The sequence below is a fragment of the Amblyomma maculatum genome, chromosome 10 (assembly GCF_055883805.1).
Source record: "Amblyomma maculatum isolate TAMU_Amacu chromosome 10, ASM5588380v1, whole genome shotgun sequence".
In the NCBI taxonomy this organism is placed as follows: Eukaryota; Metazoa; Arthropoda; class Arachnida; order Ixodida; family Ixodidae; genus Amblyomma; species Amblyomma maculatum.
In genome coordinates, this window is record NC_139353.1 from 144,348,849 (window position 1) to 144,362,220 (window position 13,372).

The 13,372-nt window shown below is 45.8% G+C and overlaps 1 protein-coding gene across 1 annotated transcript in view; it reads right to left on the reverse strand.

The window, feature by feature from the left end:
- Window positions 1-1,659: 1,659 nt before the first annotated feature.
- LOC146177626 (uncharacterized) overlaps window positions 1,660-13,372 on the reverse strand; it is an 83,975-nt gene continuing 72,262 nt past the window's right edge. Inside the window, exon 3 of the mRNA XM_084581168.1 lies at window positions 1,660-1,964. Coding sequence (XP_084437294.1) covers window positions 1,933-1,964 — 32 coding nt within the window. The 3' untranslated portion in view covers window positions 1,660-1,932. The remainder of the gene's footprint in view (window positions 1,965-13,372) is intronic.

The following is a 13,372-nucleotide window of genomic DNA, read 5'->3' on the forward strand; positions in this document are numbered from 1 at the left end:
AGCCAAAATAAGCTTAGTCGGCTGCTCTTTCCGAGCATACCCTTGGTGCCACCGATTCTCGTCTTATGGTAATGGCAGCGCTTTGCAAAGTGCGGATTCCACGCGCTCCCAAGTTCCCTTTAATATTGCTTCTAGCTGCACAAGCTGAAAGCCGGAAGCGCGATTTATGCGCTACCATACAAACAGCAATGTTCTTTGTGTCTTCAGAAGAGAACTAGACGAGTGATCAACCTCCACATTTTGTCTTGTCGTTGAATTTCGCTTACATGGAGTTTAAACTGCGTAGGTTCGACATGAGTGCAAGCCGATCGAACGGGCCCCGCTTAGCCGTCGTCACAGATAAGCGAAATATATGGCAGCATCGGACTTCGCTACACGTATACGCTAGAAAATCACGTGTTGACATGTGAATAGCCAGGAGTAAATTTGCCGTTCAACGCTGACGCCCAGCAACTTGTGTCAAGCAGTATAAACCGAAAGACTCGCCGTTTTTCGCTCGTACGTATAGCAGCTGGCACAGACTGTGACAAACATTGCTGGCACACTCGAAGTATGCGCGTCGGACGCCATTCACGCTGTTTCAGGCAATGTGCAGGCATGGGAAAAACAGTTGCTGAAGCTAGCCACGACGCGACTCGCACCTGTGCAATTGAGTCAACTTAGATTTTTTTTCTGTTAGTTACGAGCAGTAGTCGATCGAAACACAATCATTTCCGTGGTACCGAACCTACGCGGAAGCCTGGCGTGATACGGCAGATATGTCGTATCCCTTATACCCGCTTATAACGCGATTATTTATTTTATTTTTATTTTTTTTTTGTAAAAAGTGCCGGGTGCGTTTTTAGGCACAGTATCAAAACATAGCGCTCGATTGTTTGAGACTGAAACAAGGACAATGAGGAACGAAAACGAACAAGACTGGTGCCAACTATCAACTAAGGTTTATTGCACCACACCCTGCATTTTATACACAGCACTCAGCCATACCACCGTAACCAAACGCAACAAAAGCTATCAATCACAATCGCCATACAGATTACAGGCAAACGAGGTGACCGGCAGGAAAAATACTTCATTGCAACAAACAAGTCAGTTTATAAGAATCAAAAAGCGCCTAACGTGAAAGCACAAGCGCACGTTTCAAAATAAACCACGGCAATTTCCCTTAACTTTTCTGAGCTTCCCTGCAAAAAACAAAAGTGAAAGTGCAAAACTAAAATGGCCAACAAGAACGTGCAAAAAAGGTGCGCATGAAGCTGAACTGTTTGTATAACAAAACAAGCGGCAATGGAAAACAAAATGACCAAAAGGAACTCTAAACGAAGGAGCAAGCGTACCTTAAAAACTCGTTCTCTTGTCCTTGTTTCATTCGCGCCGTTTTTCTGTTTCAAACATGTCGAACCAACTAGCCTATAACCAAAGTACTACAGCGGTCGAAGTCGCCCGATAAAGAGTTTACCGGGTCCTTCCGACGTACCTTTAGCCACGGTCTTTGTTTCCTCAGGAAACATCCGGTAGTAACAACCCGGAAGCGTCCCATGGCTAAAAGCTCGGAAGAACCCTCCACTGTAGTGGAGTGTCGAGTTCATGATTCCGACGAAAAGAAGAAAGTAATGTGAATTGAAGCAAATAAACCAGCATACAATGGGACATTTTTTAAAACTTTTTTTTAATGCACCCAAACTATCTTTCCAACACGTTGATCCCAGATATATAGAACTCGAAGGGGGTCACGAAATAGCTTGACATGTTAATTCGATATAGTATAAAACATGACACAACGTGATCTTCTCAGCAATCCAGAAGTGTGAATACGGTGCACCCACTTCAGCAGCGCGGTTCCTGCAGCCACGTGCATGCTTGCAAGCGCGAACCCGCACTCGGAGCGTCGCCTCCCACGGGCCACCAGGAGTCGGAAGGGGCGGCGCACCATTACGTGCCGCATGGTAGCCACGAGCGTGTGCCTGGAACAGAGGCCCGAGCGCCGCTGGAGTTGGGGCTCACATCGAAGCTGCAGTGCACGGTGCTTTCGAAAACGTCATCGCAGATCATTCTGGTCTAATTAAAGCATGTAAGCACAATAACTAAATTAAGAACTCAGTCGATTTCAGCGAAGCCGGCCGCGAGAGAAACGCCTGAAGACATTGTTGCATTGAACGTTGGGTTTTCCGCATAACGGCAGTGTTGCGCAAGTAAAAAAGAAGAAGAAGAAATAAGCTTTTCATGCCGGAGCACATGTAAAGTGGATCCGACGTTTACCTCGTCACGCGGTTTGCAGCCAAAATGTGCCAAGGGATGCGGAGAAGCGCACTTTGCAGGCTCTCTGATTTATTTCTAATGCCTACTGTACCTCTTTCCTTAGGAACAAAATCGCATTTCCAAAAGTAAGCTCGGGCGCCATGATTCCAAATACCCCTCAGCACCTGATACCTGTTGTATCCCCACAATGCCCTATGCTTCATTATACCGGCATTTATTCGTCCTGTCGCCCTAAGTGATTGCTCATGCTTTTCCATGTATGCCAATCCTTCGTTCACCTATACTCCGAGATATTTATATTCTGTCACTCTGGGTATTTCATGGCCTTGTATTTTAAGACCCTGATCAGTTGAACTGTTGAAGATCATCAGACCCGACTTACTGCGCATAACTGAGGCCTAGAGCGTCCCCAACGTCTCCTCAATACTTCACTAGAGTTTGCAAGTCTTCCTGGCTATCTGCTAAACTGGGGAAGCACTGCTCTACCGCCGTTCCGCCTAATCTATATGACAGGTTAAAACTTAGGTTACTTTCTTGTATCCTCCGTTCCATATATTTATCATATAAAGCATGAACAGCAGCGGTGATATAGGACAGCCTTGTCTTAATCATTTGCATACCTTGGCAGCGTCCGCACTTCTTACCCTTCCCATGTAATTTCTACTTTGTTATATCGATATATTTCCTCCAGGACATCTTATCTCATGACCGATACCTTCTTTTAATATGTTCCACAGGAGTTCCCTGTTTACGTTGTCGTACGCTGAGTTTATGTGGAGGAAGGCCAAATACAAAGGTCTATTTTCCACTCTAGATATTTCGATGCTTTGGGTAAGCCCGAACTGGCTATCATCTAAGCACCTACCATTGCTAAAGCCGTTCTGAACTGGATGGATGAATGGAATATAGGAGCGTCCCCTTTGAAACGGGGTGGTAGCAGTAGCTATCATGCTCATTTTTCTCCCTATATCTTAATTATTGATTTAGAATGGTTAACTAAACCATCATTCTATTTATTAAATTTTGTTGCTACATTACTACCATTATGTTACTTCTCTGCTTTTAAGCCACCAACTCGGCATCCAGTAAAGCGCCTTCTATGGGGCATCGGAAGAACCTGGATTTCACCACTCCGTATTCTATCGATTTGTTCTCGAGCCGCAACTAGCCCCCATGGAACTAGCACCATGGAAAAACAAAATCCCCGGGAAAAACAAAATTTCTGGTCATACATCCACCGCCTGGCGGCGTGGACTTCAACCTTCACTTCGGCGGTCAAAGCACCGAACGACCCCCGGAAGGTCATCTCCGGATACTTCGCTCCCATCAATCAACATGGTACTGCTAAGGATTGGATCCAACAGCTAAAATCTCAAAGCCAACGCTCCGCATAATCAAACGACTCAGCAGGAAGAGTGGGGGCGGTGCAGGGACGGAGGTAGCGCGTCGCCTCACCGTCGCTATTCTGCTCGCTAAGCTCCGCTACGCTGCCCCTTACTTTGACTTGACCGCAGCCAATTACAAGACACTTGGCTTACTTTATAACTCTGCTTTGAGGGTTACAACCGGTCTACCTGTACACACACGCATCACGGAGCTTCACAGATTTGCTCAACTCCCACCAGTGGATGCACTTATTGCTACGCGTCGAGCCAATAATGAAACTCGCCTGCGTCACACACCCAACGGGCGTCGCCTCCTCACTCGAATCTTTGACGAAGCAAACCTTCACTTGCCCATATTTGACCATCTTACAGCACCATGGACAGAAACTTTGGCAACGGATCCAGAACCACTTCCAACCAACACCAAAGGGCCAGGAAGAGATCACGAACAACGCCACATAATTGATACACAAGACCAGCACATCGGTCTCCGCATTTATACCAACGCCGCCCTATATCATGACGACACCGGCATCATGTTTGCAACCACCGCCTATTACCAGGGTTCACAGCTGTACGCTACTAGCGACAGTGGTCCGCAACTGAACTCGAATTAACGGCCATCGACGAGGCCCTTCAACACTGCACCAAAGGAACAGATCGTTTCATCCACATCTACACCGACAGTCAAGAGGCTAAACTCTGCAAGCCTGTTCTTACAAGACCTCAGTACAACACCGCATCAAACGGCACTGCCGCTACCTGCGAGAGACCTCACAAGTCTCGATATGGATTCATTGGACACCTGAACATCACGCACAAGGAACCGGGAACAAAACGGCCCACGAGGCCGCTGGCGCGCAGCTAGAGAAAGTCCGCCGGCATAGCCTTGATGTGGGCCCGTCAAACTCGGACCGCCCTTACTGTTCTCCCGTCTCCTTCATCATACCGGACTCAGTCATCACACGGCTTAAACATGAGCGGAAGGGTTTGTTGCTGGACCTTGTCCCCGATATTACTCCTCCGATCTCTTCCGGCCTCTCTCGTCCTGCCCAAGTTCTAACTCACAAGGCGCGAGCCGGTGCAGCGTACACACCGGACACCCTGAGTTAATGGCGCCGAACCAAGATCAACTGCCCTGCTGACTCCGTTGACGTGCAGCACTTGATCTGGACCTGCCCTGGCACGGCTGGCCTCCGCGCACGCTACACATCTGCTCACCACACTCAGAGTTACGAAGAATGGACAGCCCCCAATACCAACGCCAAGCGCAAGCTTAGTGCCCTGCTAGACTTCATGTCGGAGTCTGGAGCCCTCAACCTCACCTAACCCATCCCCTTCCCCTCTAGGCCTCAGGTCATCCTCATGAATAAAAGTTTATGAATGAATTAATGTAATACTCGGAGTTATCGTCTATCGCAACCTCATTTTGCTTAGATCTCGTCGAGACGAATCGTTTTTGGTAGATATATGGGGTTACTGACAAGAAAGGCAGAGGGGTTGGCCGAATGATTAAAATATGACCTGCTACTCTGCACTGGGGAAGAGGAAAGGGAGAAGAAAGAGGATCATAATGGGTGATGATGTGGGAGAAGGCATATGAAAATATATACAGGCACGGCAACTTGCGTTACCAGCGCGAGTCAAGACTCGTGTCGCACAAAACGTGGCTCAGAGCCCACATGGCCTGGACACCCATCCCCTTGTCCTGCCAAGCGCACAGCAGCAACTCCTCCAATAGAGGCCTCCTGTCCAAACGCTTGAAGGAAGCGGCTAGCACGTTTCGTTCACGCGCATACACTGGGAGCAAAAGTAATGTATTGTAACGCCCAGAAATGGAGACAAGAGAAGATGAGGTCGAACTCGCCGATTCCAGCTGGCTGGATAGGTGCAACACGGCCGCGCGACAAATGTCCAGCCGCAACACATGGCCCCTCTTTCGAGCCCTCTTCGACCCAACCCAAACACGAACCGAAACACAAAAACATCTGCAGTGAGCCATGGACGCTTTCCCCAGCAACACGGCGCAACTGGCACAGAAACTCCTAGACCAGTATCTGTGTACAGCCGGACTTTCGTGAATCTGCATATATTATGCAGGCAGAGAGAACACGGAGCTAGACAAACCTTTCCAGCTCCATGATCTGCGGGCGGCTCTCGCCAAAATGAAATGGGGCACTGCCTTGGGAAGAGTTAAGGTTACGATCAAGCTTTTGACGAACTTCCCCAACTCAGCATACCATTCCCTTCTGGACTACATCAACGCGATTTAGCACGGGGATAGTCCCCTGCCAGTCGACAGGAAAACGGCTCTCGTAACATTTATCCCTAAAGCAGGCAAACCAATTGACACAGATAACCTCTTGTACAGCCTAATAAATGTTTTCACCACCACCTAATAGGCAAATGATGAGAGGCAAGTCATAGGAGAGGAATGGTAGGCTTTCATCATTCTCCTCTTTAGAGACATCTAAGAGACCCTCTAATTTTATCAATATGTTTCGACCAATATAGTCTGCGGTCGATAATTACTCCCAATAATCTGTGATTGGAGACATACGGTATCATCGGGTAGCGGCTGACACATTTCCCCGTAAGTGCAATCACTGCACACCTTTCTGCCGCTAAAAGCAAACCTTGACGCAGTAGGTACATCGACGTCCATGACAAAGCTCGTTGCAATCTCGCACGTAGTTGTGGGCGCGTTGAACCAGAATCCCAGATGCTGATGTCAGCATACGCACTGATGTGGATCTCAGTTGGCAGCTCACTCACCAGGCCAATTAGCGCAACATTCAATAAAGTTGGGCAGAGGACTCCTCGCTATGGAACTCCACGACTGACCTCATGGCGGCAGTATCTACACCAGACGTAGTCATGTAAACAGACCGCCCGTCGAGATAGCTCACAATCCATAGGTAAAGCCAGCCACCACTCCCAAGTCGTCAAGTTCGTCAAGAGTAGCATCATGGACGAAGTTGTCGTAAGCTCCCATTATATCTATAATGACAGCAGCTACAATTCGACGGTGACGCTTTTCGTACTCTACTGTCGCCACAAGGTCAATGACGCGGTCGATGGAACAGCGTCCCGACGCAATCCAGTCATCATATTGGTATAAAAATGATTAGTTTCTAGAAACCACTCAAATCTCGCCAGCACCTCTCATTCCATAACTTTTCCAACAGAGCTTGCCAGGGCAATTGGCCGGTATGAGGTAAGTTCGAGAGGAGGCTTTCCAGGCTTCAAAAGAGCAACCAGGTGGCTAATCTTCCAGTGTTCAGGAACAGTACTATAATCACTGAAATATTTAAGCAGGGCAGTTCTAGCATCCTTACATAGGCTTGATAATGTTGAATAAATAATCCCGTCAGGACCAGGTGCAGATGAATGCCGACAAGAAGCAAGAGCGGCTTCTGATTCAGGTATTGAAAAGGGCAAGTCGTATTGGTAATTCGGCGAAGGTGGAGCAAAATCCTCTGAAATTTGTGACTTAGCCTGGGTTGTACCGCAACCATTTTACAGAAATCGTCAGCTACGTCAACTTCATTGCGGCGTTGATGAAGGGCCAGGGCACGAAAATGGCGCCTTTCTTGCGGAGGTGAGTGCAAGCTTCTCGCAACATTCCAGATACGCCAAAGTGGCTTACGGGGATCCAGTGGTAAGTAAAGGGTCTTGAATATTTGGGGGCTGATATTTAAAAAATTCCTATGCAAAATCTACTACCCCATTCCAGCTGAAATAACGTTCACAAAGTAGCAAAATATCGTCTACGTTATCTGATAAGTGATTCAACATTGGTACTTTCCTAGAATTTCCAAAATCGAGGAAAAACTGCTCTCGGCGGCGTGCACAATTTTCGCAGAAGAGAGTCGAAAAGCTATTTTGACATGATACGCCATCTGTCGATCAGTAAAACAAGCTCCATCCCGGCCGTTGGCGCGCTTGCCTCGCTGCCCTAAAGGCGGTCTAATCTGTGTATCGCACACGAGATGAAGTGGCTGATGCAACCACTTGATGCATACGTACGTTGGTATGTGATCACTACCATGTGTTTCCATATTAGTGCACCAATAAACAGAGGGATGGAGGCTTCTGAAAATAAACGCCAAATCCAAACAGCTGCTGCAGGTTATTCTACGTAGACATGTCGGTGAGCCATTTTATTTTTTTTTTTTTTTGAACATACTGCTAGCCTCTGTCGAGGCTGTAGCAGGATTGGGGTACATCATGATAGGTAATTAGTAACACGTCACAAGTTATACAAAGACTATCGAATAACGTCGAAAATTGAGTAGACATCATGCGCGGTACTGCCAAAGTCTGTAGTGTAATATGCAATGCAACATGAGTACAGGTGAAGTAATATTTATTAACAATTGTAGTACTCAAATGCTAGATTATCATGTTCGGGAAAAAATGATTACGGCAGGTTAGAAAGAAAAATTTGTAGAGATTCAGAGCCAACAACACCCTCAGGTAACATGTTCAATTCCCTAATTTCTTGCGGAAAGAATGAATAACGAAAGGTGTCAGTATGAAACTTATACTCTACTAAATGCTGTGAACGTTTAGTTTAGTATTTCTTTTAGGTGAAGGGACTAGGTAAAGCTCGGAATCCATTTTTAAAGGGCCACTGTCCAGGGAAGGACATTTTAGGCCAAGGAGCCCAGTTGTTTCGATCAGGTACCGGAGATAGTCTGTGCAAAATGCTACAGTGACACGCGCGCCGCAAAGCAACGAAAATACAAATCAAAGCTCTCTCGTGCTCTCCTTCGGGAAGCCAGCTTCCCCGTTGCCTGCGCTGGTCCGTCGAGCCACAGTAATGACGTACTTTTCGCGAATGACGTCCATTGGTCCGTCTCGCTGTCTGAGTGTGAAGGATGGGTGCCTACCGCTCGCTGCGCGCTTTTCCCTCGCCACGGCCCGACTGAATCCAGAGGCGCGCGCTCCCTAGCCCGTTTTCTTTTTTTTTTTTTTTTTTTTTCGCGCAGGCGGATTGCCACGCCCCACCTCCCGCCAAACGCGGAGGAGGAAGGGGAATTTGTCTTGCGGAGGCTAGACGACCGGGTAGGAGAGTGAAAAACCTTTGCGAGGGAACGGAAGGAGAGAAACACAACAGAATCGGGTGATGGGGTGGCTGTAACTGCGTTATTAGTTACTCTTTTCAAAAACATTTTGCGGCCTTGCGTTCTGGGGGCGAAGTCTCAAAGTCACCGGGGAAGAAAATATTTTCTACCGGAGGGTGCACAGTGGGCCTTTAAAGCACCATTTATCAGAAGGAAGAGGAACTTGGCGTGAAGTTCGTGCGCGGTTACTAATACTGGCAAGGTTCGCGCTGTTTAAAAGTTCAGTTTGGGAGTCGTTACGTTGCTACTTGTTAAAAATAAACCTTACTGCTTTCCGCTGGACACTCTAATTTATTTATGCATTGTTGTGTGTGCGGAAACCAGCAAAAAATGTTGTATTCGAGCACAGGCCGGACAAGGAGACAATATGCTAGCAACTTGGTGTCGGGAGAGGCAGACGGGATTGATCGCTTAAGAGAAAAAAAAAGCGCGGAAAATGCTTTTGATGTTATATATCGCACATGCTTTTTCCATTTCAAATCTGAAGAGATAAGGACACCGAGATATTTGTATTCTTGGACTGCTTTTAATGGTTTATTTCCAACTTCATACGGGAAAACTAGCGAGTTCCTTTTTCTTGACACAGTCATGAAAACTGATTTCTCTAGATTCAGAGTCATCTGCCATTCCCGACACCATGTTGCTATTTGACCAAGTGCCTTGTTTAATCATGTGATTTAATTTCTTTATAAATAATGCAGTCATCTGCGAACATTCAGACTGTGTTAGATCATTGATGTAAAGAAGAAATAAAATAGGTGCTAATACTGTTAAGTAATGCCGAAAGTTGGGCGAGTTGGTTAACATTCATGATGAAAAATAGCGCGAAGGTACACGAAGAACGGAAGGAAGTAAGACGCGGACAAGCGCTAACTCGAAATTGCAGGGTTTATTGCTGAAGCACGTAATAAATACAGGTCACTTGAAAAAAAAAAATAACAGAAAAAAAACAAAAGGAAAAGAAAAAAAAAAAAACAAGAGAGAGAAACAGCCTCCTAAATGGGAAGCTAGGTCATAACATAGGCAGTAACACACAGTAACACGTGCCACTCATTGCTGGGGAGGAAAGAAAGAAAAGGGAAGATACACCTAAGTAGATAAGTAAAGTCAATGTAAAGTAGAGGCTAAGAAATCAAGAGGCTAATACTGTTCCCTGGGGTACGCCGGACATTGCTTTAACACGCTGTGATGCGCAACCGTCATAATGCACACATACTGGTAGCGTTCTGAAAGATAATCTTGTATCCAGTTCGTTACTTTATTATAGCCAAGGAAATTGTGAAGCTTAAACATCAGTTTCGGGTGCGAGACGCGATCGAACGCTTTTGATAAATCTAGAAATAAGATGTCGACCTGACTGCGTTAGTCGAGAGCGGATGCGAGATGGTGGATTGTTTCTAATAGCTGAGTTGTGGTTGACAGCCCTTTCCTAAAGCCGTGTTGGTTCGGACTGAGCAGATTTTTTTTTTTTTTTTTTCAAGGAAAGTTACGATATGGTTCAGAATCATATGTTCGAGGACCTTCGATGCAGCACAGGTGAGTGAAATAGGGCGATAGTTAGATTTATTTGTGGTGTCACCAGATTTATGAACGGGAACTACTTCAGCGATTTTCCAATCTCGCGGCACATCTGCGTTTTCAAGGGACTTCTTATATATGAGGAACAAGTATTTGGATACCCACTGTACGTATATTTTTGGAAATGGATTTGGAATATTGTCTGGACCGCCAGATTTCTTTTCATCAAGATTGAGGAGAAGAGCGAATATACCTGATTCACTTCGTCTAGATTTAGTCTACAGGACGTTATTTCTGATTCTAGGTGAGGCATGGAATCATCGTCAAGCGTGAAGATCGATTGAAAATACTTATTAAACTCATTAGCCCTCTTTAAGGCATCTTGCGGGGGTACATGGCTTTCTTTGTCTGTGTTTTCGAGAGTTCAGATATCTCCAAAATTTTTGGGGGGCGGTTTTGATGAAATTGCTAAGGGTAATGTTTGTATATTTATGCTTTGCAGTTTTAATTGCTTGCTTTAGGTCATGTGACAGTTTGTGAACCTGTTCAATGTGTATTGCCATCGGTTTGAGTCGTTTAAGTTTGCTTAGTCGTGACAGTTTGCGCTTCATGTGTATGATGTCCCGAGTTATCCCAGGATTAAGTTTATTTACAGTTTTTACCCTTACAGGAACATAAAGTGATAAGCAGTGTTCTACTTTGAGCTTAAATGTCAACCATAGATCATTGCATGATGCCGACGAGTCCGCGTACGTAGCAGCAAAATTTGAATAAAAGCATTCAAAGGCATCAAGAACACCAACATCGCCAGCATTTTGGCAATCAAAGTTGTATCACTCTTTTGGCATGAGCGCGCAGCAGTCATCAATAATGAAGAAATGGTTGCTTTGTGATCTGATATTCCATCAAGTATTTCGTAAGAGAATGTACAGTCAGCAAAGCTATTACTTATAAAAGTTAAATCAAGGACACTCTGGCTCGTCGCTCTAATACGGGTGGGTTCCTGCACGATTTAAAAATGCAATGTCAAGAAGTGCTTCGGCAATAGTTTGATCAGCGAGTCCAGTATCACTTTATACCTGGAAGGATAAAGTAAGAATTATTTTTTTTGGACTGATTAAGGTGACGCTGCATGCAATCAGACAGAGAGAGCAAAGTATCTACACTGCTGTCAGGTGGGCGGAGTTTCGTTAACAAGAATCTTGCACCAAAGTGCCTCTGCGCCTTCGACATCAGATAAGGGAATAGCATGTAGGTCCTCCCTAATTAAAATCACGACCCCACCACCACGAGAATGCCTGTCTTTACGCAAAATAAGATAACCTGGTGGAAATAAGTATTGGATACGTGTAAGGACCGCCACGTTTCAGTGATGGTTACAACATCTGCGTGGTATTCAAGAAGGAACGCTTCTAGTTCTACTAATTTATTCACTATATACTTCCAGCGTTTACGTTTGCTATGAGTAGTCGGCTGGGCCGTTCCTTCGTGGTCTCTGTTGTGGGCAGGCATGTTTTTTGATAGGGGTACTTTTTCTTCTTTAGAAGCATCCCACAAGAACAGCTGTCCATTAACCTTAATTTTGTCGTACACGAGTGAAACCTTGCTGCGCTTATCTCGGTTAGCCTTGCAGCTATCCCACAGAGTTTTTCTAATGTTGCGTACTCCCTGGGAGAAGTCTTCACTAACCGAGAAATTTGAGCCTTTAAGCTTATAATCTTTGCTTTATCTCTGTAATCAAGTAGTTTAAAAATGTCAGGACGAGTTTTGTTTTCCCGTCTTGCTCCCAAAGCGATGCATTCTTTCCATCCCCGAGATAGTCACACCAAGTTTTTCTTGAAGGATCTTATCAGTTACCTCTTGTTCTATGCTTTCAGTTGTCTCATCGTCATGTTCGGTTAAGCCAAAAATAATCAGATTTTACTGGCTGCTTCTGTTTTCTAGGTCCTCTACCTTATGCTCCAGATATGTCACGCTCATTTGAAGGTGTGCAATTTTGTCTTCAGCATCTTTTACTCTGACCTCGAGCTGCGCAAGAGTGTCCAGTTTAATGTTGATGGCTTCCAAAGACTCGTGCGTTTTCTTATTTTCGTTCTTTATGGTTTTAAGGTCAGCAGCCATGCCTCGAAGTTCAGCTAAGACCTCTTGCATGTTAGGGCCAGGTTTGCTTTCTATATCCCCAGCAAGCATTAGAAGATGCTCCAAAGATAGCATATAACTGTGAAGTGTCAAATACACCTGCCATGTGGGCACGGCAGCACCAGAAGAAACAAGTCGTCACTTCGGAAGCATTTGCAAAAGCGTTTGCTCACCTGGAGCAGAAAGACGAATGGGTTGGTGACGCGCATGTTCGTTTCGATGCCGCATCGTTTATATTGACGAAATCTTGCGTATGCATAAAGTCTGCCAGGTCTTTTCCTCGATCGCTCATTATGGCACTACCCCACTGAGGGTGGTGAGCATTGAAGTCACCCACAATAATATGAGGAGCTGCACAACACTGCATTGTTGAAAAAAGGCACGACTGATCCAAACAATCGCTCGGTGGAATTAAGCGCCAATTACAGATAAGCGTCATCCTTTTAGGGTTAATGTCAAACACGTGTAGTGATTCGTGTTGTGGGGCAGCAGAGCATGGCAGACGTGCGCAATGTCTTGGCGTTCACACACCAACACTTTGCTTGTTTCCTTTGTTTCTCGAGACCATAGCAGAACACATCCAGAAAGGTAGAAGGCAGACGGCATATTGGGCTCACAGATCACAACCACAGGAAAGCGATAGTGCTGTACCCGGGGTCGAAAGGCGCTCAGACGACCACGCAGGCTTCACTGCATCTCTACACTACGGCGTACGTGCATCGACACATAGGTGGTGTTAGTTTGTTGTGCCATTGTGAATTATTGCAGTAACGCCAATAGCGGCTCCAATTCGTCCAAAAACTGAACAGTAATCCTCGCTGTCTGCGTGTTCATGCTAGAAAGCAGCACCCGCATTGAATGCCCAAGCTGTTTCAGCTTTCCTTTCAACTGCTGGCTGTCGGGGTTGTCAGCACATGCGGCAACCAAATTGCGATGAGTCAT